This window comes from Jaculus jaculus, chromosome 10 (assembly GCF_020740685.1).
Source record: "Jaculus jaculus isolate mJacJac1 chromosome 10, mJacJac1.mat.Y.cur, whole genome shotgun sequence".
Lineage (NCBI taxonomy): Eukaryota > Metazoa > Chordata > Mammalia > Rodentia > Dipodidae > Jaculus > Jaculus jaculus.
In genome coordinates, this window is record NC_059111.1 from 98,561,964 (window position 1) to 98,589,491 (window position 27,528).

A 27,528-nucleotide genomic window follows, 5' to 3' on the forward strand; every position below is an offset into this window, starting at 1 on the left:
TAATCCCAGCACTCGGGAAGCAGAGGTAGGAGGATCTCCATGAGTTCAAGGCCACCCTGAGATGATATAGTGAATTCCAGGTCAGCCTGAGCTAGAGTGAGACCCTACCTTAGAAAGCAAATAAAATAATAATAATAATAATAATAATATAATGACAGACTTGTAATGGATCATACTCATATATCCCTACCATAATTTATCCATTTAACTGTAGAAATCATCTGCACTGGCAATTCTTTGCCTCTGGCATAGCTATTTATCAAAAACAGCAGGTATCATTATGTTCTGATATGGATCAGATTAACATCAGATCATAATAGATGATTTAAAGCAAGGAATCAAACAGCTGAAGTATCCTTGGCCTTTCCAAACATGTATGGTCACCTACATATAGACTTAATTTTCAACATCTCAAACATATATAGAAGATGAAAGTTCTGAGAAGTTCAGAAAAGAGAACTGATAGGATTAAAGTGTTTGCCCCACACCCCTGCGGCATTGACAAGCATAATCGATTAATCTCCCTCTCTCTCTAACACACACATACACACACACACACACACACACACACACACACACACACACACACTTCTCCAATCAAATGTTCACTGATAAATATGGCTGCTCCCAAAGATAAACTTACATTCCCATTAACATGCATCTCCAAAGTGGGATACACATAAATTAAAAAAAAAAAAAATGACTCCTTTCTCAGTCCTCCGACTGGCTAGAAACAAGCGGCAATTAATACGTGTGGAATGCACAGTCACATTAGAAGTGTGCTCTGACTCAAAATCCAGAGGATAAGGTTTTATCATTTTTTTTTTATTTTAGAGAGAACAAGAGACAGAGAGAGAGAGACAGACAGAGCGAGAGAGAAGGAGAGAATTGTGCCAGGGCCTCAGCCACTGAAATCAAACTCCAGACGCTTGTACCACCTAGTGGGCATGTGCGACCTTGTGCGTGCCTCACCTTTGTGCGTCTGACTAACTTGGGATATGGATAGTCAAACATGGGTCCTTAGGTTTTTCAGGCAAGCACCTTAAGTACTAAGCCATCTCTCCAGCACCAGAGGATAAGTTTTAATGGAAAGAAATCAAGTGGCAGGTAGGAAGAAACATCAGGAAATTTTTCAATACAAGTGAGAAAGTTAATGAGAGAATAGAAAATATGTCATGAGGTGATCAGTGAGTGGACCTTAACCCCAAATCCTATGGTGCTCATGTGCCTAAAATACATAAGGACCCTGGAAGGTTATTTCCAGACTTACGCGTCTTTTGGTCCTTCTTGAGAAAGATCAAAGACTTGCCGTGGATTTAGGTACCACATGAACATCTGTAGGACTTTGGTTCCCTGTAAAAGAAAACAAAAGAGATATTAATAGGAAAAAAAAAAGTTCCCAAATTAAAACACAAAAACATTATTTTCTCCAAAATAACATCTAATTAAAAAATCATAGAGACAAATAGTGGAAATTGTGATCCACAATCACAACTATATACAGTGTGTCAGTCCAGGTGAGATGTCAATCTAATCTGAGAAATGGCAAGTTTCTTAATTTCATTAAAGTCATTGGCCCTTCTCTGTAATATTGAGATAAGGGTGTCCATTTCACAAGCATACTGCAAGGATTAACTATACTCATGTTTGAAGAATACACATATACATTTGGTATTCAATATGTATTTAATGAATACTATTATAATCTTACCATCATTATGTAATTGTGAAAAAAATTCATATAGGGAAGCAATGACCTAGCCTATGTCATTTGACATCAATTTTTACTTTATTCCTTAGATTATTATTGTCTGTGCAAATGTGAAATAGGGGAAATATTGGCTAATTAATGATTTCAATGGAATACTTATTTCTAACTGAAGCAAGAGTATAACCAGCAGTAGACATTTGTTATATGTAGAATTTTTAACTATGCTAGGAATGGTTGCCTGTTCCCGTGATCTCAGCACTCAGGAGGCTGTGATGGGACCGCAGCAGTTTCAAGGCCGGTGTGGACCACACGGTAAAATGCTGTATCAAAAATAAAAGGGAACTGGAAACACAACAGGCAGCTTCTGTCTGCATAAGCCCCAGGCCCCAGATGCAAAGGAGCTTCTTTTGACAAATGGCAGCAAATACTGGGGAGACCCAAGGCTTAGTATTGAAGGATTCATCTCTACCACACCTGCCAGGGTTCAGGGAACATTGCAGAGGTAGCTGTGGAGAGAATATGAATACTGCTCTCACTGTTTGCTAGAGAACTGTCTCTATGGAAATGGTGGTAGACACTGAGGAGACTCAAAACTCATCAACACTAAATGAGAACTCTGCCACGAGGCTCAGGGAATACTGTGGGAGAGGGGGTAGAAAGAATGTCAGAGCCTCAGGGTGCACAGGTGTTCTGTGGGGCACTTGTCCTCCTGAAATAAACTGACTGGCACCTTCACGACCAAACAGTGGTTGTGGTTACTCCCATGAGACATGCACTGTTTTTTGTCTATCAACATTTTGACATAGAGGGCAGAAGAGGACAAAAGGAAGAGCCAGAGAATGGAAGAGCGTACTGGGGAAATTTGGTCTTCCGGATATGATGTGGCCATTGTATTGATCGCCTCACAGCAACTGATTTTACCCGCACAAGATTGGGCTCACCCATATCCTGTCACGGACCTGGAAGGAGAACATGAGAACTCCATCCCTCTCTGAGGAACTGATGGCATTTGGTGCTTGCTGAGAGAGTGGGAGGCACTTTCTTCAGTAGTACAGTCACTAGCAAATTACCCTGTGTTCTAGTAAACCCCCAATTTGTTCATGCAGGCCACCCTCACTAAACTCAAGTGGGATGGACAGATGGACACACACACACACACACACACACACACATGCACACACAGTAAAAAGGGGACTAGTTGGGAAGAAGTTCTGCAGAAGACGAACAAAAGAAGGTAATGAGAGGGGATTATGCTCCAAAGACATCATACACATGTACAAAAATTGTCAATAAAAATGCATGCACGTGCTGGAGACATTGCTCAGTGGTTAAGGTACCTGCCTGCAGAGCATTAAGGACCTGGCTTTGATTCCCTGGTACCCACTAAGCCAGATGGACAAGGTGGCACATGCATCTGGAGTTTATTTGCAGTGGCTGGAGGCCATGGCATGCCCTCACATTCTGTTTCTCTCTCTCTATGCCTTGCTCATAAATAAATGACTAAATAAACTGAAAGTTTCATATAACATATAAAAGTTTGCTCAGTAAGACCTTCCAATCTACAAGTGTGTATCAGCTTGAACCAAACCTTTCACAGTTACGTGAACATTGCTTCAGTGGCTTACAAAACCATGGCATAGCTGCATGGAGACTAAGAAGGACAACAGGCAGTTTGAGCGATCATTTCTTAAAGAAATTGAGGTGGGGAAAATCAACAAAGGATCTTTTTATTAATCAGCATCAAAATATGTTTAAAATATGTTTAAAAATCCAACAGCCCTTTTTAAATTTTTTTTTAATTTTTTGTTCATTTTTATTTATTTATTTGAGCGTGGCAGACAGAGAGAAAGAGGCAGATAGAGAGAGAGGAGAGTGGGTGTGCCAGGGCTTCCAGCCACTGCAGACGAACTCCAGACGCGTGCACCCCCTCGTGCATCTGGCTAACGTGGGTCCTGGGGAACCGAGCCTCGAACCAGGGTCCTTAGGCTTCGCAGGCAAGCGCTTAACCACTATGCCATCTCTCCAGCCCCCAATGGCCCTTTTATCAAGCATGGCAAGTCACATTTTGATTACATGAGCAGAGCTTGTCCCATAGAATGGTGTTCCCTTAGTAGATAGCATGATCATTCCTTCACATAATATTGATAGATGTGCATATCTAATACAGTGCATTGAAGAGGCATCTCAGCAGTATAGGAATAGCATGGGGTGTGGGTCAGAATGAACCTGGGATTCCTAACTGTGATCATACAGACATTTAGAATGTGACCCACATGCCACCTATAAGCCCCCTGGTGATTGTGTGAGTTAAGTGAGTCAGTAATAGTACCCAGGACAGTATGTGGTGTGAATCGGGCCTTTCTTTCCTTTCTCCTCTTTGTTAATGTATTCCTTACATTACACTTGACGGTGTGTGTGAGGCCACAGTGCTGTATAATTATCTCCCTGTCATGTCAGTCTTTACCGAGGTCAATGCAGGGCTTTTGGTCCACAGATCACCTGAACCTATAATCTAAACGTTCTGCCTTATCATGTGTTTGCCATGATTTCAGGACTAATATTCTATCGCTTTAATTATCACAGATCATCCTTCATTCTCGCCAAATGGCATATTTTACCTCCTGAATTTACAGGCATAATTCCTAACAACATATGGGTCGTGTTCTTTCTTCCCTCCTGGACGTTGCTACCAAGTGTGTCTGGGGCTACTTTAATCATATTTTATTCTTAATAGGGACCACAGGATCACAATGATCAACCAATTTATAGTACATACCCCACTACTTGCCAGAAAATTAATTTTTTCCAATTTAAATGCCTAGAGCAAAGTGAATTGTTGATGTTAACTAGTCCTCTCCACCTCTGCTATGGTAGAGCACACATCTCAATTTTAGCTTCTCCTATTATACATAGGATATGAGGTAAGTAACAGCTTTCAAAAAAAAAATGAAAACAAATATTTGGAGATGATTTTTTTTTTCTTAAACCTAAAATTTCTGGGAAAGCTTTGAATGGCTGCATGGGTTTCCATTTTGTTCATTTTCAATGTGTGCTCACTGGAATACCTAATGGTCTTAAGGTGTCCTTCCAGAGAGGAAGCTTGAGGAAGCCTGGCAAAGTCATTCTCTGCACACCTGAGCGATTCCATCCCACTTCAGTCTATTGGCATGACATTCCTGAGTGTGGTCATGCGTATTTCACATAGCCTTGCATGCCTACCTTCCAGAATTGACAACAAGGCATGGGAAGAATTATTTCTTTTAAAACAGTAATCTTCTTTCCAAAATATGATTTTAGGAGAAGTGATAAACATTTGAATGACAGCATTTTTTTAAAGCAATCCTCGTGAATGGAGCAGAAAAACATGTAACTCATACATTTAGCTGAGATCCATTCACTGTTGCCACACCCAGGATAAGCTACTGTGGGGTTTTCATAAAGTTAATTTATGAAATGGAGCTGAATGTTCTCACAAATACCAATTCATCAGGAAACGGACAATTTGTTTCTTTCTCAACGTCAGGGTGAAATTGCTCATTTCCATAATTGTCCCTCACTAGCAAGTCTTAAGCACACTCATAGCTATCCCATACTGTATTTCTAATGCAAGAGTTGTCACTCTTTGTCAGAGATCTGGTTTTCTTGAAATGAGAGAAGAAAAACAAAAACCAGCTTGCACACAGATTCTAATTCACCTTGCAGGTATAATTAACTCACTGACCACAGAATGTTTTAGATATTATGCAACTAACTGCTCCTACTGGGTGAGAAAACATTATTACTCCCAGGTCTGGATACTGGAGAGTAAGGAGCTCCTGGGACATTGGACTTCTTGTAAAATAAGTATATGGTTATATAGAGAGGAACAAGAGTCACACATGCCCTGCTCTGAGCCCAGCGGTTTTAGGTGGGCAAATAAAGAGATGAGCTAGATAGGGATGGTCTGACTCTGCCTGGACATTCTCTGCACTATTCATAGAGGAACACGTCCTCGTGGTGAGTTGGGGCTGTGAAGATGCAATGCCGAGGAGACCTGTTCACACCACACACCACAGGAACATCCTGCTGCATCACCGAGTCTCATTTGACATCATGTAAACTTGAGTTAGGTCACAAAACATAAATAAATAAATAATGAAAACCCACCTCTGGGCTGGAGAGATGGCTTAGCGGTTAAGGCATTTGTCTGCAAAGCCAAAGGACCCAGGTTCGATTCCCTAGGACCCGCATTAGCCAGATGCACAAAGGGCACATGCATCTGGAGCTCGTTGGCACCTACTGACTCTTTACCATGGTAGGGGATGTGTCAATCAAAGCTGACAATTTAGACCTTGAACCCAGTGTCTGTGTCCTGAAAGTGACAGCTGACAGACCAGTGGCCAAACCTCTGCAAAACACCAGTTTCTCCTCGACCTTGACAGGGTCGGAGAAGCAGAGACTACTAAGGGGAAGTTTGGAAGGAAGGATTATATCATTTAAAAGAAAGGTATGAAAATATTCCAGAGTATGTTTAGCCTAATAGAGTCCTTCAAAATGTCGAACATTTTCCTCACACACATGGCAGTAAGAAAAAAAAAAAAATCCACAGGTATTTGGTTTTGCCAGTAGATGGCAATATGATCTAGCTATTTACTTTAAAATAACTAAAAGTTTAAAGTTTGAGGCCTAAGTTTCAGAGGAGGTGAATCACAAATGCTTTACATCTAATAATAGATAACTGGAATAATTAGGTGCTAATTATTAAATGGCAAAAGTCAGAATTTTACACACACACACACACACACACACACACACACACACACACACACCATCTCTATTGCTACAGGGATTCCTGGAGAACCAGGAAGAGGGCCACTGCACTCCACCATAGCGGCAGGACACCTGGAGCTGGTGGGAAATGCCACCCTGACTTACTGAGGTTCAATCTGCACCTTAGCAAACAGGGTACACATTTATTATGCCATTCCTCTGATCAAAAACTCATTTTTAAAAACTAAAATGCTACAAACAGCCAAAACCTACCTTCCACTGCACAAATACCAAGTTTTAAGATAAGTTCCAGAAGGGCATTCTAATCCTTATCTAATCCTAATGCCAGCAGTTTACTAAGGATATTCCACATGATACACTGCTATCTTAAAAATGAATAATTTCTGGGCTGGAGAGATGGCTTAGCAGTTAAGCACTTGCCTGTGAAGCCTAAGGACTCCGGTTCGAAGTTCAGTTCCCCAGGACCCATGTTAGCCAGATGCACAAGGGGGCGCACACAACTGGAGTTCATTTGCAGTGGCTGGAGGCCCTGGCACGCCCATTCTCTCTCTCTCTATCTGCCTCTTTTTCTCTCTGTCTGTTGCTCTCAAATAAATAAATAAATATGAACAAAATTTTTTTAAAAAAATGAGTAATTTCTAAGGTCTGGGGTGGTGGCTCAGTAATTAAAGGCACTTGTTTGCAAGGCCCGCCAGCCCAGGTCCAATCCTCCTTGTACGCACGCAAAGCTGGATGAGTGTTTGTTTGCAGTCGTAAAAGAACCTGGTGTTATTCACGTGCATGTGAGTGCGTGTACACACACACACTTGCCTGTGTATACACGAACAAATAAAATATTTTTTTAAGTTTGTTTATTTGAGAGAGCAAGAAAGATGCAGATAGAAAGAGAGAATGCGTGTGCCAGGGCCTCTAACCACTGAAAACAAACTTCAGACACATGTGCCACCTTGTGCATAGGAGTTACGTGGGCAGTAGGGAAATCAAACTCAGGTCCTTAGGCTTTGCAGACAAGTGCCTTAAATGCTGAGCCATCTCTCCAGCCCCCAGATAAATATTTTTTAAAATCAATAATTTCCATTCTATTTACAGGTAGGAACAGACTTCTTGATTCCACCAACACAAAGGCTACAAATACCAACAGACCATGTTTGAGGTCTACAGGAGAGACGGTCCCATTGGATGTAGCCTGTAGGTCTGATGTTTCCACCAACATACTTGAAGAATGCCATGGTCAGTGATTTATGATTTTCTGTGTTCTACCGTACAAGCTTCACAAAACTGTCACCATGTTGGGACGCAGTAGTTGGGGTGATTTCAACCTAAGTACCTGAGCCACAGACACTCACATTTGGTTCCAGAATAGACCACCTCTCATTCCTTTTGAGGGGAGAGCTGTGACTTTTGACATCGATGATGGAATGTCATGATAGGACTTAGCTATACCAATTAGCCTGCGGTACTCAGCCGAAATCAGGAAACATACTGCATTCACACTGCTCTATTCTGTGGTTCCCAAACACCTCCTTAACCCTAGAGATGCTAGAAAGAGGCCAGCCACAGCAAAGGTGTGTGCCAGGACAAACTGAATCTCCCTCCTCAAGATACCCATTCCCAGAACATCTTCTACTGACAGTCATGGAATCACCATCATTACAATATGAAGGTTAATTTCACTAAGCATCATAAAAAGGCAGGTTGTACAAAATAATTATTTCTCTGCTTATAACTCATTTGTTTTCCCTGTTCTCTACAGTGGGGATGGTCAGTGTTAGCACTGCAAATAATCCAGAATTTTGAGGAAGGATAAAAAGGGGAAATTTTTTAACTCTTAAGAGATTTAAGTTTTATTTTTATTGTAATCACCTCACTGTAAATGTCTGTTATCTTCAATGATAATAACAACATTCTAACCACTGGGCCAATCCTAATGCTATGATTCCCACTTCCTGATGTGGATGATTCAAGTCTCAAGTCCCTCATTATTTACTGTGAAACTTTAAAGAATCTTTTCTCCAGTTGTGAAATATACACTTAATGGTCACCTCCAAATTCTTCAGAAAAATGGGAGAAACTCAGAGCCTATGGAAGAGTGTAGAAAGAAGCCTCAGAAAGCAAGAGGAAAACCAGATGCAGAGACAAAGACTTGTATTCGAAAAGAAACTCTGCCCTTCTGGAACTGCGCCCTTTAGGAATGCCACTAAGCCTAATTTTAGGAAAGATAAACCTTATTCTCAAATGAGGTGAATATTAGCTATAAAAAAGGATTTGGGCAAGGACTAAATGTAATCTTTAGTAGCTGGTATTTTCTTTTTTATTTAATTTAATTTATTTATTTACTTATTTGAGAGAGGGAAAGAGACAAGAGAGAGAGAGAATGGGCAGGCCAGGGCTTCCAGCCACTGCAAATGAACTCCAGAAGCATGGGCCACCTTGTGCACCTGCCTTACGTGGGTCCTGGGGAATCAAACCGAGGTCCTTTGGCTTTATAGGCAAGAGCCTCAACTGCTAAGCCATCTCTCCAGGCCCCGTAGCTGGTATTTTCTACAGCCTTGAAGGCACTTGTTAATGACAAGTGACTAATGAATCAGTGTTGTCTCTTTCTCTGAGGTCAGACATTGTTGGGTCTAAATTATAAAAGGAAGAAACAAAAATAAGTTGGTAAAGTGACTCTCAACTGGAAGATTTGAAATTAAGAATCCCTGAACCAGAGCTGGAGACATAGCTTAGCATTTAAGGCTCCTACCTACAAAGCCAACAGACCCAGGTTCGATTTCTCAGGACCCACATAAGACAAATGCACAAGGTGGCACATGATTCTGGCCTTTGTTTGCACTGGCTAGAGACCCTGGCATACCCATTCTCTCCCCCTACCCCCATGCCTCTTTCTCTCTGTCTCTCTCAAGTAAATAATTAAATAATCCCTGAGTCATGATAACTAAAAGCAATTGCAGAGAGATCACTCTAGATCTTTCTAGAAGTCAAAGTGTCTACGGTTCGGTTGAATATTTTTGCTTAGTGCCTTGTCCTGAGAAACCTCAAATGTTCAGGCTCCAAGTGACGTAAGTTCATTTGGTGCAAGTGATTGTACCTTTGCGAAGTCACTAAAAGTTCTAAGTAAAACTCCTGAAAAATGACTCACCTGGTTGCCTCCACTCTTCGGGTTCACGAACACAAGCAAAGGTTTCATGAGAGGAGAGGAGATAGGCTTTATTACAAAAGGACGACCTCGGTTTTCCTGCTAGAGGAAGCAAGCAGCACTGTTAGGATTTACATCCAGAGCTTGGAAACACTGTCAAAGCAAAAGAAGACAGACCCCTCACACCCGTGTCCCCCCTCCACCACCCCCCAGCTCACAGAGGGGCACCGATAACTTGTTTCACAAGGCTGACATTTTTACAGGACCGTCCACACTTGACTTGGAAGAAAGTATCTCAAACTATGATGTTCTCCCCAGAACTGAGCTGTCTATGGTTTTGACTTCACTCCGTGTCTCCCGTTAGCTTTCATCTTCATCATCATCTTTGGGATATTTCCAGGCCAGCGCAAATGCTATGACTCTGACTTGGCAGAAGGCTCAACTGACCAAAGACCTGACTAACGGACGAGCTTATTTGGAACAGGAAGGACCTGAGCGAGGGGAGAACACACTGGCTTGGGCCAGAGCCTCAGGACCCCGTTGGTTCTGCAGTGGGAGCCCTGTTTCTCCGAAGCACTTACTTCTGCCCCTCTTTTGCTGGCTTTTCTTTTAAAGCTGGTTCTCTTCTTTTTCCGATTGGAAGCCTTCAGGGAGTTCTGTGGGGAGAGAAGGAAAGGGCTCAACTCAGAGGCCGGCGGCCCCGGGGTCTCCATGCAGAACCATGTAGAGGAGGACGGCAGCGCATGCTGTTGACTGCGTGCTTCTCATGCTTTGACACTTCCAAGCCACTGCTCATGGGGAAAGCCACAGACAGAAACCAGTCGAGTGCTTCAGAGTGAGCAACGGACCCCCCGCCACACGGAGGGCAGGGAGTTAGAGCCCCAGAGGCTCTCATGGACTCACAGAACAACACGAGTTATACCTGCCAACCCTCCCAGTAAAAATGGAAGAATCCCAAATTCTCTGAGGGGCTCCAGTCTCCCGCCCAACCAGGTCCGTCTCCCGCCCAACCAAGTTCAAGTTCATCTCCTGGTATGGAGATCACCTATGTGGAAATGTAAAAAAGGAGGCCATTTTTTCAGGTTTTACTTTTACTTTTTTTTTTTTTCTTTTCTGTTTACTGTTTTTATGATCTATTTTAGCAATTGTCATAAAATGACTTTTGACCCCAGTACAACTTTAACCATCCAACTATCTTCTCAACATCAATGTCTAGGTGAGGGAAGACACCCTTGAAATTACTTATAATTAGTGGGGTCTCAGGCTCTGCTCTTTCTCTATTTAAAGATCCACTGATTAAAATGTCTTCCCTCTACTAAGAAGCCCTGATTTTTTTTTCTTTCATAAAAGTAACTTATACTTATTGACATAGAGTGGCCCTTAAGTTTGCTTTCTATTTCTAGGGGCTTCATGGACCAGTTTGTGGTTACTTCAACTATTTGTCTCAATATTCGTATAGATGTTTAGAGAAGGAGCTCTTACAGGACAGTCACAACTTACTGGTTGAAGACCAGGCAAAAATCAGATTTAATTAGTGGACTCAATAATAAATTAGTCTGCATCTTCACAAAGGCAAGATAGTACTGACCATATAATAGATGTTTGATCAAGTGTGGAGAGCCTGAAATGCAGAATTCTTAACTTAGAAGTTGATATAAGAATACATGCTTACATTATTTGAGCAGTTAAAAGTTTTCGAAATAGCTTGAAGAAATGTAGGTATCTATTTTATTTTTTTCTTAAAGCATTCAAAATAAACAGTCTAGATTATACAAATTAGTGCATCAAAACTGACAAGATCCACACTAGTTATCTTTTATTTTCTTTTGCTTTAGGAAAACAAATGTTTAAGGAAAGAAAGAAAGAAGGCAAGCAGGAAAAGAGAAAGGGAAGAAAGGAGAAAGAATTGTTAGTTATTTGTGGCTTATGTTCACCAAGAATGAGGAACATTTTCAAGCAACAACATACATCCTCAGGTATTCTTCCTCCATCAAAATAAACGAAAATGTCTTCAGAACCTCCTCCTTCTCAGAAAAGCAGTCCAGGAAATTGTGGGTGTTCTTTACCCCAGGAAACTCCTCATTGTTCACTGGTAATTACATTTCCCACCAAGAAGAGATATCCCTAGGTTCAATAGATCTTTTATTATGACCTTCTCTTTTGCTTTATGGCAGTATGTGCAATATATTAATACATTTCAGTTTGTGTAGAAGAGAAGAAAAAAGAAACAATTTAGGATCTTAAAAGTTTAGTCAGTCCCGTGGTCCAAGAAGAATGAAGGGAATGATCAGGGTCGGAAGACTGATTGTTTAATGTGGTAACAATTAATGATGTCCTAAGTGCTTCTCAACCTTACACGTGAGCCTCACTCAGAGAACTTTAAAAACCTGGTCATCCCTGGGACCCATCAAATATTCTGAGCTCATCTGTATTTGAAGTTAAGCCCAAGCAAGGATCTTTGTCAAATCGGCTAAACTAGTAGATGCTAGCATGTATCCAGGGCCGAGATGTCCAGGTTGAAGTAGAAAAATGGAAGCACGGAGATGCAGAGATCACAGTGGAGCAGGCCAGTGCAAGGAGCTGGAATCTGACAGACATGAAGTGAATCCTGCATCTCCCTGGCATGCCATCTGTACCTTTGGACAAATCAGTAACATATTGAAAATACTGGTCTCTTCATCTTTAAATGAAGCGGCAAGATCTACCTCATAGGGCAGTTAAGAGGTTTAAGATACACAGAGCAGCTAGTGTGGTATCCATCCTCATGGTATCTATCTCGGTGTACCCATCAGCCTTGACATCTAGCACAAATGCTCGGTACTGGATATGCACTCAAATCACTGCTGTATCAATGAATAACCATCACTATAATCTGCAACATGCTTCATACAGACTATGCATTCAAATCATTGTTCTATCAATGAACAAACATCACTATAATCTGCAACATGCTTCATACAGACTATGCAATCAAATCATTGTTCTGTCAATGAGTAAACATCACTATAATCTGCAACATACTTCATACAGACTATGAACTCAAATCATTGTTCCGTGAATGAATAAATATCACGATAGGCCGCAGCATGCTTGGTTCAGGGTGTGAACTGAAATAAATGTATCAACAATTAAATATCATTATAGTCTGCAGCATGCTTGGTACAGGGTATAAACTCAAATCATTGTTGTATCAGTGATTAAATATCACTTGCTAACTACTCTGGCATCCTAGCTCTTTTCCTGTCTGGAGCAATTCAGATACCAACTACTTGCAGGAACACGCCAATGCCTTGGTTCTTGGCAGAACTCAACATCTCAACTCCAAGACATAAGTCTACTGGGTCAGGGGAAGATCTTATGCACAACTGTCTTAAATTTATCTGATCATGGAATTCAAGGAATTTTGGGTGATTTGGATGACCAAACACCTATGGGGAATATGGAATTAGAAATAAGGGCTAAAATCTGAAAACAGAGCAAACAAGGCACTCTAGTAGGGAACAGACACACAAAAAAGCCTTTCTTATAGTTCTCCATGGTATCTCATAGTATGCCACATAAGCCAGATGCAGAAGGTGGCACATGCATCTGCAGTTTGTTTGTGGTGGCTAAAGGTCCTGGCATGCTCATTCTCTCTTCTGTGTGTGTGTGTGTGTGTCTCCACCCCTCTAAAATAAATTTTAAAAAATTTAAAATATATTTTACAGGTAAACATGCATTTATTTTTCTTTTTACATCTCATACATATATTAAGATCTAGAATCTGCTTATAATATGTGACTGAATTACTAGAATACATTCCAAAGACCAGATTTTCTGCATATAAGAGAAAATCTGTATGTATTTGCCTTTCTGATGCCTATTTAAGATTTTATTTGTCTGTTTGGAGTCTTTTGCATTTCCATATGGAATAGGAGTATTTTATAGTTTTGATAATAATAATACATTTTTGCATTAATTCTACAAATCTACAAGAAGTGAAAGTATTTTCATCATCTAGCGTATTTTCAATTTCTTTCTTCAGTTTCTTAAAATTTTTATTACATAGGTATTGACTTCCTTATTTAGACATATTCCTAGGTATTTTATTTAATTTTTAAGTTATTTTGCATGAGATTTTTCTTTGCTGATTTATTACTGGCATGTGAAAAATTAAAGTTGTTTCTTCGGGACTTAAAAAATGTATTTGTGGGCTGGAGAGATGGCTTAGCGGTTAAGCGCTTGCCTGTGAAGCCTAAGGACCCCGGTTCGAGGCTCGGTTCCCCAGGTCCCACGTTAGCCAGATGCACAAGGGGGCGCACGCGTCTGGAGTTCGTTTGCAGAGGCTGGAAGCCATGGCGCGCCCATTCTCTCTCTCTCTCCCTCTATCTGTCTTTAGCTCTGTGTCTGTCGCTCTCAGATAAATAAATAAATAAATAAATATTTTTTAAAAAAAATGTATTTGTGTGTGTGTGTAGGGTAGGCACTCGAATCACTGCTGTGTCAATACACACACAGAGGTGGCGTATATATTGATACAGCGCATGCATGTGGGGATCGAAGGACAATTCGCGGTGCCTGTGATCTGCCTTCTTTGAGACAGTGTGCCTGGTGGAGCTAGATTCCCCTGCCATTGTTGTAGGTGTGTTGGAATCACAGCAACACGAACCACTTTACATCTGGCTTTACATGAGTGCTGGGGGACTGAACCCTGGCTGTCAGGCTTTGCAAGCAAGTGCCTTGAACTGCTGAGCCTCCTCCCCAACCAAAAGCAGCCTTTTATTTTTAAAACACAGATGCAGCATACAACAAGTGCTTCTGAGTCTCATGGAGACAAATGCAGGTGAGGTTTTCTTTACAGAACAAGAGGGTCAAAGACCAAGCAGAGCAGTGACCTACAATGCCTGTGTGCGGCTGTGGGAGCTCTATGTTTACAGCCCAAAGAATGGTCAAAGAACAACAGTAAGTGGTCTGGAATTTCACACCTCACCTTACCCGAAGAGCCTTTCCATTTGTGTACAAATACCTATGGCTCTGTCTGCACACAGCACATCATCAAGAAGGCAGTAACGTATCCCGAAGAGCAGATGGATGTGAAGGCGGATTTGGAATGTGTTTTAGTCATGACAAGAAAAGTCGGCTACCCTCACTAACCCACTGCATTCCTTTCCAGGCCCTGGGTCCATATTAGTGGAGATTTTAACAAAGTAGCTTGTTTATCAAGAATATAAAAGTTACACTGGGGGCTGGAGAGATGGCTTAGCGGTTAAGCGCTTGCCTGTGAAGCCTAAGGACCCCGGTTCGAGGCTAGGGTTCCCCAGGTCCCACGTTAGCCAGATGCACAAGGGGGCGCACGCGTCTGGAGTTCGTTTGCAGAGGCTGGAAGCCCTGGCGCGCCCATTCTCTCTCTCTCCCTCTATCTGTCTTTCTCTCTGTGTCTGTCGCTCTCAAATAAATAAATTAAAAAAAAATTTTAAAAATAAAAGTTACGCTGGGAAGCTACTATGAAGACATACTAGTGATAACGGCCACAGAGCTTCCCTACTTGGCCAGTGTCCTGAAATAAATTATGTCGGTTCTATCTGTGGTAAGAGCACCACCCTGGGTTGGCATTCTTTCCATCTCCCACAGCAGTTGCCCCCTATATACCCCACGCCTGCCTTCCATGAAAGTGCTGAGAAAAAAAATAAAGGCTTTTTGTTTCCTTGGACCAGGTATCAGGGCATCTTACCTTGCCACAGAAGTAATCTTATCAACAAAACCCTGATCCTGGTTTCGGCTCCTTGGTGGGCTGATAAGGAGTGCTTATGGATGAACTGCTCAACTGTGAATAGAACTTTAGCTCTTATTACTCTTGAGGGACTTTTCCAAGGGATGAGATCACACATGACTGGTTGTAATAACAAATCGTTAAAAAACGAAATAAAATAAAACGATTTAGCACTTCTCTATCCCTGAGGAGGTCTCTTCCATAACACACTGCAAAATTCAGTTGGGTGCAGGGAGGAAATAGCCCGGACTGTACATATTAGAACATTCTCACTTCCTGTCACGGCTGCCCCATGGGAACCAAGGTCTGAAGATGGACAAGCAGAAAAATAAAGTCATCCCCAGTGGTAAGGAACAGCCCTTAAGACCATCATGCAGCCGTATTTTGGCCAAATGCCTAGTGCTGACAGATTTTTTAGACGTCACCAGAGGAAATGGTTTATGAAAGTCTGAGAAATAGTTACTTATGTATTCATTTGTGAGAGAAATAGTAAGTGACAGACAGAGAAAGAGAAAAAGACACTATGGGCATGCCTGGGCCTCTTGCTGCTACAAACGAACTCCAGACGTATGTGTCACTTTGTGTATCTGGCTGTATGTGGGTACTGGAGAATTGAACCCAGGCTTTGTGATGCTTTTAATGAGTGGGCTCTCTCTCATTCCCTGAACAATATTGTTAATCACTGTATAAACTTTTCTATTCTAGTTTTTAATTTTTTTTGAGGTAGGGTCTCACTTCAGCCCAAGCTGACCTGGAATTCACTATGTAGTCTCAGGGTGGCCTTGAACCCATGGCGATCCTCCTACCTCTGCCTCCCGGGTGCTGGGATTAAAGGCGTGCCCCACAGCACGCCCAGCAAACTTTGCTATTCTATTTCATAGGTCTCTACCAATTAAAAATCATCCAATTCATAAGACAAAAAAAAAAAAAAAACCCAAAGACCACCATGTAACAAGCTCAAAACATCTACATTCTGAACTCCTTTCTCATTGCTAATGAGCTTTCTGATATTAGTAGCTGCACATGATCACTAACAATTTCCTTCTCATGTTCCTCACTCTACAAGCTATTATTCTGCCTGTCGGCATGACCTGACCACAAACTCAAATTCTGTCCTCAATCCACATTTTCTATATGTCTATGGAATTCAACACTGATGACCATCCTATTTTTCCTTCCACTTTTAATAATGAAGTAGTGCTAAGTCAGTACTCTCTATTCTGTGGGATTCACGCCTTTCACTAAGTTATCCTAAGTACTTTTGCTAGGTTTTCCTTTCACTGTTTTCACTCTGTCAGTCCTTGTCTATGAGGAAGCCCACTGCTTCACGATATAGTGCACACCTGCTGAAAATCCCTCTACATCTCCAAGCCGGAACACCCTCAACACAAGCTCCTGCATTGCCTCCAAGTCAGCTCACAGGCCCAGAATGCAATTGTGAGCCATGTCCTCAGGCCTTCTGCTCTTTCTCTTCTCTGCAGATCTAAGTCCCACCACCTTTTAAAGAGCAGGATAAAGACACGCGTTCTCTGAAAGCTCCTCTAACCGCTCCTTTAGATATCTCCAAGACCCTTCAAAGCAAAAGGCATGTATGGCATCACAGCGTTTACATATTCTCTGATATGTTCTGGGTTTTCAGTCAAAAGATGTTGATTTAACTCCATGAATACATAACATAAAGCCTTGGAGTGACTACTACATTATAGGAAAAATTTAAAACAAAGAAACATATTCTGGTGTGTGATTCTAAATTTTAAAATGAAAGACTAGACTCTAGCTCCTGGAGAAATCTTCATTGACATCACATTACTCATGGACAGAGGCTCAACTTCACATGGACCACACCAAGGAAAGCAGTATCCCTGATCCAGTCATTTTATGCTAAAATTTAATTGATGAGAATGTATCACATGGTGACTTTGGAGACCACGCTATCTTTTAAAGATACTACATTCAGGGCTGGAGCGATGGCTTAGTGGTTAAGTGCTTGCCTGTGAAGGCTAAGGACCCTCGTTCAAGGCTCGGTTCCCCAGGTCCCACGTTAGCCAGATGCACAAGGGGGCACACGCGTCTGGAGTTCATTTGCAGAAGCTGGAAGCCCTGGTGTACCTATTCTCTCTCTCTTCCTCTATCTGTCTTTCTCTCTGTGTCTGTCACTCTCAAATAAATAAATTCAAAATTAAAAAAAAGTGTTTAAAGATACTACATTCAGCCAGGTGTGGTGATGCATACTTTTAATCCTAACACTTGAGAGGCTAAGGTATTGGATCACTGTGAGCTCAAGGCCAGCCTGAGACTTCATAGTGAATTCCAGGTCAGCTGGGCCTAGAGTGAGATCCTGCCTTAGACACTAATAATAATAATAAATATATTACATTTGGGCTGGAAAGATGTCTTAGTGGTTAAGGCATTTGTCTGCAAAGCCAAAGGACACAGGCTTGATTCTCTAGTACTCATGTTTGCCAGGTGCACAAGGTGGTGCATGCGTCTGCAGTTTATTGCAGTGGCTAGAGGCCCTGATGTGCCCATTCTCTCTTTCTCTATCTGCTCCTCTCTCTCTCTATCTCTAATAAATAAGTTAAAATATAATTTTTTTCAGAAGAGAGTACATTCAATGAGACTTCTTAAAGTGGATGCAGACTAAAGAGGTGCCTCTCTCTCCTATAGCTTTAAAGGCCTGTCACCCCATTCCTTGGAGCTAAACATCTAGAGTAGGCAGCACAAAGGAAGAAACAAAGTCTACCACAGATCATGACCTTGTCAAGAAGTCAGTCAGTTATCACACCAACAAAGCAGAAACTGGTTAGCACGGGAAGTGTGCCCAGAATGCAGAGTGAGTCCAGGTACAGAGAGAAGAGATTCTATGTCGCCCTGAGGAAAGGCCAGCTCCCTCAGCAGAGACTATGTACAGAGGAAGGTCAGGACTCACAGTCCACCTTTCAGATTGGAAGTGGCAGAAACCTTAACCCAACCATGACACCTACACAGCCCGTCCTTGGGGGAACTCCCTGGGGGTGCACAGGACGAGAAGAGAGATGCGTTGTGTAAGAACTCACTGCACCCTCCTTATTGGTACTCAGTGAAATGCCAGAGAGCTGCCACCCAAGAGCACATTATTAGGACATGGATGGGGACAAAACATCCTTGCTCTGAAACCGGATCTCATGAGGATGAAGGATGTGGTCCTCTGAGAGAGCTCAGGGCAGTCAAGTGATGGGTCAGTGGGATGAACCTAGTAGCTAAACAGAGAACCATGGGGGTAAGTGTGCAGAGGTCATAGGAGCCCAAGGACTACTGGAGGGAGCAAAGCAGATCACAGTAATTATTATTATTATCATTTTTTCCTCTGAACTACCCCCGCGGCATTAGGTTCCTGCAGTTACCTGAGGTTTCTTCACCTTAATGATCCACGTAGGCGGCACAATGACAGCAGCATGAGCCCCCAGGGAGCAGGGTTCCTCTATGTGATGCAGCATGAAGCAGGTCACCTTATTGTGGAACTGAAGAGAAAAAGGCTGATCAGCAACGCTGAGCAACAGGCAAACCGCAGAAGCGGGAATAAAAGTGCACGCGCACGCACCAACACACACGCACGTACACGGGCTCACGCTGAGAACCCATGCACCTCATCGCCCATCCAACCAGTCGAGGAGCGCAGAGGTCAGATTTTTTTTTTTTTAATTCATTCCAGTAAAAGGAGACTTACAAAATTGTTAACAAGAACTGAGCAGGGTAAGGCCTGCTGAAACTATCTGTTTAATAGATAGAATATTTACAGAAACATGTTAGAGTCTCGGAGGGTCATGCTAACCTTGCACACAAGTCTTTCCCCAGGCTCATACTGGCTACACACTGCTTTGGTTAAGGATAATAACCTGGGGGTGAGAATGAAGACAAGCAGAATGCCAATGCCTACCCACTGCTGCTGCTGCTTTTTTTTTTTTTTAAATCTTATTTGTAAATCCTCCCAAGTTGTCTCTCCATTGTAGGGAGCCAGGAAGGAAACAAGATGTCTCTTCTAGAAAGTTATTAATCAGAGAGGTTACAAAGCACAAAGAGATTACATCTGCTAGGTTGGTCTAAAGTACTTAAAAAAAAAAAAAAATACAGTGGCCCTATCTGGCTTGGCAGGTCTGAAGTGTTTTTCACTTGTGAAAGAAAGGAAGGGAATGTAGATTAACTCTCACAACAATACCTCGGTGTGAGGCTGGAACTGTAAACTCAGTAAATCACATTTTTAATCATGTTTTGATTATAAAATGATAGTGACGTGAGGTGACATTTAGTTTCTAATGAACATAAAATCAGCATTATACAATAATTAAGGGACTAACATTTTAATCATGGTGATTTTTTTTAAATTTCACATTGGTTTGTACTTGGATTATACTTATTGCAACCGTTTTAATTCCCCACTTTAACTGGAACAATTTAGGAGAGAAAGAGATCACTGATGATAATGATGCTCAGACAACAGGCGTAAATTAGACTGTTGGAAGCAAATTGGCAAAGAGAGGCACCCTAGTTTTATTATATGACATCAGAAGGACTTTGTTTTCATTTTGTGCATATATCTTCAAGATTGGCTGTGTCCTGGTGGCTAATTACTAATCAGTCAATTAGGACAAAATACTGACTGATAAAATAATAACTCCCCCTGCCACCAGTTATTTGGGTTCTGCAAACATTTAAACTAGAGAAATAACACACTAGAGAAAAGTTATTTGACTACTTTATTTTGTAATTTATTTTTTAGCAATTCAAATTAAACCCCAATGCACAGCCATTGCAATTCCAAGATAGGAAGGGTCTCAAAGACTATCTACGCAACTCTCTCAACTTATGCTCGATAATCTCCAATTTAGAGACTAAGACAAATTCTAAATAGCCCAGCTTTTTTTTTTGAGAGAGAGAGAGAGAAAGAGAAAGAGGCAGAGAGAGTATAAAATCTTAGGGTTGGGATGACTGCTAGGCAATGGAAGGCAGTTGTTTGCAAAGTCTGTTGGCCTGGGTTCAAACCCCCAGAACCCATGTAAAGCCAGATGCACAAAGTGGTGCATGCATCTGGAGTTCATTTGCAACAGTAAGAGGCCCTGGCACGTCATATTCATTCATTCTCTCCTCTCTCCCTCTCTCTCTCTCTTCTTACAAATAAATAAATAATCTTTTTAGTAAAAAAAAAAAAAAAAAAAAAGTAGAAAATCTAAGAGATTAAAGCAGGGGTGAGTAAGCTTTATCTGAAAAGGTCCAGGCAGTAAATTCTTTGGCCTGTGGTTTGAAATTCCTCAGCTCATCCATTATAGTATGAAAACAAGCATAGATAATACATAAACAATTAGGCTTGGCTGTGTCCCAGTTATTTTATTTATAAAACTATATGGCAGCCACTTTTGGGAGTGCTATAGTTTTCTATCTTCTGTGTAAGAGATAAGAGGAAGAGAAAGAACAGGTCCACAGACAAAGTAATCAGATAATGTAGCATCTGGGTTGGACAGAGGTTAGGTGTTGTAAAAGTGGAGAAAAGAGTGGATAAAAGAAAAGAAAGGAAGAGACTGGGAAAGAAAAGAGGTAACGTAACAATGGGATCTTAGTAGATACGAATGTTCAAATGTAAGGAATGGCTACATTTAGATGACATTACACAAACATAGGAACTATTGCAAAAAAACATTCATTTCTGAAGAATCAGAAGTGTCCATTGTTCTCAGCCCCGTAAAAACAAACAAACAAAAAAAAAGCCACCCATATCAAACACAAAAGAACCAAGATGCCTGCCCGGCCACCTGTGTTCACGTCATCATTCCTGCTCCACGGGCTTTGTTTCCTATGTTGCACTCCCCTGAGGCTGAGAAGGGCACTCACCGTCCACAGGCACACAATGTGGTGTCCCTAGGTCCCAGTCCCATGACAGGGAATCATGGGAGAACTTTTCACCCTTTGATCTCAGGCTTCAAGGTCCACAAAAAGAAGTGGTCAGTTTCTCTCTAGCTTCTCCCAAGTCACATGTTATACAATTTTACTCCTTTTTTTTTTTTTTTTTAATTTTTGTCTTCAAAGGTTTGTGACATGTCAGCCAGGCTAAGGGTTTGCTGCACGAGAGAAGTAATATGCTCAGTTGGGGTAGCCCTGCGCTTGGGGATAAGACGGGAGCAGTGACAGAGCCTGTTATGAGCGCACGTGAGCCCGTGTTGCTTCTCCCAGCCTCAACTTACCGCCTGCTTGCACCAGGAGCAGCTGATGGCCACAATCTCTTTGCTGTGGAAGGAGAACTTTTGCTGGAAGCCCTGAGATATTGGGACAAGAGACAGAGTTTAAAAAACCCTCCTGATCATTGACCATGTTTGTCCTTGTGAAGCTCAGTGGGGTGCGAAAGGACATAGTTGTCACCCATGGTTAGGGTAATCAGCACTGCCAAGTGTCACATTGGGCACCACCCTCTCACCCTCTGCCATCCAATGGCGCTCTGTTCCTGATCCATTCAGAATGGAGAGAGGAGAGGCATTGGTGTTTCCAACACTGCAAACTTCTCTACATCAGACACACAAACACGTTGTGGTTTTTTCTTTAAAAAAAATAATGGATTTCTGGTATATATTTGTCATACACAAAAGACAGGTCGGTTCATAGGATTGCGCACCTCGGGGGATCTATTCAACGTTAGGGTCAGAGAACTCAGAAAAAGGGAAAGTAAATATCGGAGGCAACAGCTAGAAGCCGGGGGTCAGAGAGTGCAAACCCGCCGTGGCAAGCGTGGCAAACACCAACACTTTCACGCCCCCTTGGGATGTCTGCCGCCAAGCAGCTCTTCGCCTCGTTCTTGAGCAGCACACAGTCGTGACATCAGTGCAGCCACCACAAGAATGCTCTTAAACAAACAAGCCAAATGTCTCTTCCATCAAGACTTGAATCTGTGATTTTAGCCATTGCTATCTCTAAATAAGAATGTCAGAGCCACATGTTGGGTCATGATATGCAGACATTTATCCTACCCATAACTGTGGGCTAACTCCAGAATGCATGACCCATCTACCTCAACAAGGAGGGGCCAAGGGGAGGGGGTAAGTAATGGATGTGCCTAATAATGGTACCACATTGACTGTATTCACTGAGTACAAAACTAATTAATAAAAAAAAAGAAAAAAAATTCCACAGAAGGGCTAGAGAGATGGCTTCATAGGTTCAATTCCCTAGTACCTATGGACACTCAGATGTATAGATGCATCTGGAGTTCATCTGCATTGGCTGGAGGCCCTGGTGTGCCCATTCTCTCTCTCTCTCTCTCTCTCTCTCTCTCTCTCTCTCTCTCTCTCTTATAAATAAATAAATAAATGAATATATTTTAAAAGTCCACAGTAATGCTTGAATCTTTTTCCCAAAACGTAGTCATTCTCTCTTTCTTGCTGTGTAATTTAGAGCCAAACAAATACAAAGTGGTGACAAAAAATATATATATTTAAACAGGACTTCAGTCGAAAGAAAACAGAAATGTGACAGTCAGGAAAGTTACACAGGGCGTTGGCTATGTAAGTCTTGCCTTATGTAAAGAATAAGTTAAAAGTCAATTATGGAATGATACCTATTGTCCCTGTCTCTCTGCACACCTGATATGTTCAAGCATCTCTCCCCGTTAACCCTCTCTCTTCTGCTGGTTCCCTAGCACATCATCCCAGGTCTTTTTACTGCTCCAGCCTCTTACATGTGAACATCAGCTCAAGACTGAGTCCAGTCAACCATTCTGCGTGACCCCTCCCCTGACCCTTCTCGTGGTCCCACCATCACGTATCAGTCGAGGCCTATTTGCCTGGGTACCCTCTGTGTGGCGCAGACCAAAATCCCACACTCCCAAAAGGCACACAGTTATGACTGCTTAACGTGGATTTGCAACAGACACATGATTTCACTATTTAAGTGTTCTTTCTCCGCAATATATATATATTTTGATATTTTTACTCCCTGTGCAGAAAAGAGTTTAACTATCCATACAAAGATACCGGTCCTTAGAAACGATGCTTGCAGGGCTGGAGAGATGGCTCAGTGGGTACAACAACTGCCATGCAAGTCTGCGGATCAGAGGTCAGATCCTTAGCACCTCCTCACCTTCCCCCCGCGGTAACTATAGCACTTCAGAGACAAAGGCAGGGGAGACCCGGGACAAGCTAAACTAGCTGACTTGATGAGCTCTAGAGTCAGTGAGAGGCCCTGCCTCACTTTAAATAAGGCAGCAAATGATCAAGGGAGACTCCGTCATCACCATCTGGCACACATGTACACACATACACATGTACCCTCACACACTGTGCACCTACACACGCACACCCCCCACAACACACACAAACAAAACCCAAAAAGTAAGGATATTTGCAAAGTTGGCCCTGGGTTGACATCTAGGAATTTGGACTTCAGGACTTCAGAAGGGTTTCTCCAGTTCCCAGGACGGCGTGAGTGGCTTCTGGTCCTAAACTATTCGCGCAAGCAATGTGGTTTATAGTGAAGAGCCACTTTCCTTCCAGGAGTCTAGAATTTCACTCTGCGCCATGCAGATGGTACTTAGATAAACACACTTCAGTGAACACCCTGAGTCTAGTGAGACTGGTAGACAGTATTCTTCTGGGCTCACACCCACTGCTGGATGGATTCGGGGTATCCCACAGAACTACTTCGGGAGCTTGCACCCGATTTCCTGTAGGCTTCACCCTATGCAGGTTTCTCTTGGCTGATCTTTCTGTGTGTCCCTATGTTGTGTTAAACCATAGACATGAGCTTGACATGTGGAGTCCTGTGGGTCCTACTAACAAATCAGGACACCTGGTGTGGTCCTTGTGACTCCCAACACAGCCCCTCCTTCTAGGTAGTGGATCTTGCTAAGCCTTCTTCCGTCAATAACATTGCCTCTTTCCCAGGACTGTTTCTGTGCATGTATGGCATGAAATATTGGGCCAGCTTTGAGCTTCAGGTGAGCTGCTACAGTGGCAGGCAACTTCCAGCCCATTGCCACCACCTGACAGAAATATTACAGAGGACCCAAAATCTAGCAGGCAAGAGGATGAAGTGCTCAGGTATTTGAAAATACAATACCAAGCTATTAAATATGAAATAACATAGCTCTCAAGAGGCAGAAATGACTTCATATTGCAGATACATGAAAAGTCCTTTCAATCCGCTTTCAATGGAGCAGGAAGAGATGGATGGCGCTTCTCTCCCGAGCCAGAGCAACAACTGGAGGCACTGATGATCAAAGGACCAAGCAGGCTAGAGAAAGTATGCTGGAGCCGGCATGGGACTGAGCAGTTCCCTCATTCCCAGCCCACCATCTAGAAAGCTATCATCACTTTACATATAATACCTAAAGTTTACATCCACTGTAAAGTCTAAGAAGTTCTCCCAATTTGTCGGGCACTGCCGGGCACAGGCTGGAGCCCTCAGGAGAGGGGGCTGAGCTGCCAGGCACAGCTGAGGACCCCAGGGCTACAGGAAGGAGGCCACGCCCTCTCCAAGCCTGGCACACATGAACTTAGCCTTTGCCCATAACCCTGTGACCTTTGGCCAGTTGCCTAGGAAACTCCTAATCACCCAGCAGCCTTCACACAGTCCTGTGACGCTCTGTCAATCACCTGGCTTTCCCTACTGCTGCACCTGACTCCGTGCAGTGGTGGAAAGAACGTCCCTAGGCCTAGGCTAGCAGCATTTAAACCCACCAATCCCCTCAGGGCTTCTTCCCACCCTCAGTTGTGTATAAACCCATTTACCTGACAATAAACCAAGAGAGCTGTTCACCCAAACTATCTCCCAAAATTCTTTTACTTTCGCACGCTCACCCATCTCTGTTGCCTGGGTGCCTTCTTGGGGGGGACCATGGCTGGCCCTGGAGCAAGAACTCAGAAACCAGCCAGGCATGGTGGCGCATGCCTTTAATCCCAGCACTCGGGAGGCAGAGGTAGGAGGATCGCCATGAGTTCAAGGCCACCCTGAGACTACATAGTGAATTCCAGGTCAGCCTGGGCTAAAGTGAAACCCCACCTCGAAAAACCAACAACAACAACAAAAGGACCCAGGAACCCACACCAATTCACCACAATTTGCACCATCTCTTCTCATGAACCACGGGCACTGCCGCCTGTACCCCTTGTACCCCTTCCCTGCCACTTCTAAGATGCTCTAAGTTGCTGGCTGTTAGAACACACATATTGTCTCTATGGTGGAGCTATAGAGTCGTTGACGGCGGTCACTAGGTAGTTCTTAGAAATGTTCGTGGGCACGGCATACATATCCTCTTACTAACTGAATGATCAAGTTGCTGCTGCTACATTCTGACCCATTTATAAACGTCATGAGATCCAGACTTTAAACACCTTACCCAAGCCATCTAAAAATATGCCTCTTTGAAAGACCCTCATGCAGGCAGAAAATCAACCCGTATATACATTGCAAACATTCTGAGGTTCTGCATTTCACAAGTAAGTCTGCAATGTTGAAGTGCTGTATAGCTCAAGCCAATGGGGTAAAACCTGTGCCACGAAAGGACCAGTTGTCCCAACAAGAGTGCTGGAGAGGGCTGGAGAGATGGCTTAGCGGTTAAGTGCTTGCCTGTGAAGCCTAAGAACCCCGGTTTGAGGCTCTATTCCCCAGGACCCACGTTACCCAGATGCACAAGGGGGCGCACGCGTCTGGAGTTCATTTGCAGTGGCTAGAAGCCCTGGCGCGCCCATTCTCTCTCTTTCTCTCTCTCTCCTCCTCCTCCTCTCTGTCACTCTCAAATAAATAAAAATAAACATTTTTTTAAAAAGGGCTGTAGATGTCATAATTCAAATGCATTGTCTTAATCACTATGGGCACTAACATACATCAGATGCCTAAGAGGCTTTTAGGTTCAATCTCCAAGACCCACGTTCAACTGCCAGCTATGGCCATATTCATCTGTAACCCCAGGCCCGTGGGGAGAAGAGACCCAAGAATCATAGGGGCTCATAAGAATCTGTAAGCTCTGAGATCAATTAAGAGACTCCAGCTCAAGTATAAAAGGTAGAAGAGCATGGAGGGGGTTCCTGAGGTCCCCCTCCAGCCACCCCAGGTGAGCGTTCCCTGCTACAGGTAAGTGCATGGGGTACTGCATGGGCATATACACATGTGTACACCCCCACACTGCCCCCAAACACACTCACCTCACCATGTATGTGTAGGATACAGACACATGCACAAAAGAAAAAAACACCTTCTTCTATGAGCTTGTTCAAAAGTTTCCCCTACATTGTGACGCATGATACTCTGCTCAGTGGTACCGTTAGAGTGTATTCAGCAACACCCTCCATTGCATACCAGCCTTCTCGCTCAGGGAGAAAGCAGCTAGAACCAGCCAGGATGATGGCAGAAACGAACAAGACCAGTCACAACCAGGGCACTAGGCACGAAGCTCAAGCCTGCCCTGGGAAACGAGCGTCCCTGTAATCAGCTCAGTGCTTTGCTGTGGATTCCAGCTTGGCAGCGACCATGGCTCTGGGGTTATTATCGAACACAGAGACATAAATAGAGCCACCTTGGAGCCTTCATGGACCGAGTTCTCACAGACCACCTGCTGTGGGGAGGTTCTTTTTTTTTTTGGCCAGCTTCTTAAGTGTAGCAAAAAAGAACCAGATCCTAATCACCCAGGCTTAAACGCTGGCCCAAATCTGCTATTATGGTACTGACAGATGCCCTGACTGAATTTCAAATGACTCCATGATTTTTTAAGGACTATTTTGTTCAGCACTATCAAAGAGGAACAATAAGGCTATGAGGCCAGATGCTTTGGATCCAACTGACTTCAGACTTACAAAATAATAATAATAATAATAAAAATACTAAAAACATTTAGGGACAAGGACACTCTGTTGGTTGAGCCTTTGGAATAATGTTTAAACAATATTTATTCTGAGTGGCCTCAAGTTCTGTTGTCTCTCTGTTCTACAATCCAGGACATGTACCAGAATGGTACCCAGCTCTACAGCCTTGGCTGAACCAAAAAAACAAGGTTTTACCTGAGATGGGCTGAAATAATTTTACTGTCCTTAACTGAGGTTTGAGGTATGGGAGGTGTGGCCACAGGCTGCTTCCCTGTTTGATCTGATTTGATCTGATCCAACATAAGGATGGATTGTCCATGCACTTCTAAAACTTCAAACAACAAAA

At 42.8% G+C, this 27,528-nt stretch overlaps 1 protein-coding gene across 1 annotated transcript in view; it reads right to left on the minus strand.

Annotated features, from left to right (window-relative positions):
* The window catches only part of Dgki (diacylglycerol kinase iota), a 499,206-nt gene that overhangs the window by 219,180 nt on the left and 252,498 nt on the right, over positions 1-27,528 (minus strand). The window contains 5 exon segments of the mRNA XM_045160292.1: positions 1,271-1,353; positions 9,621-9,719; positions 10,199-10,273; positions 18,750-18,866; positions 21,579-21,650. Of these exon segments, the coding sequence (XP_045016227.1) occupies positions 1,271-1,353; positions 9,621-9,719; positions 10,199-10,273; positions 18,750-18,866; positions 21,579-21,650 (446 nt within the window).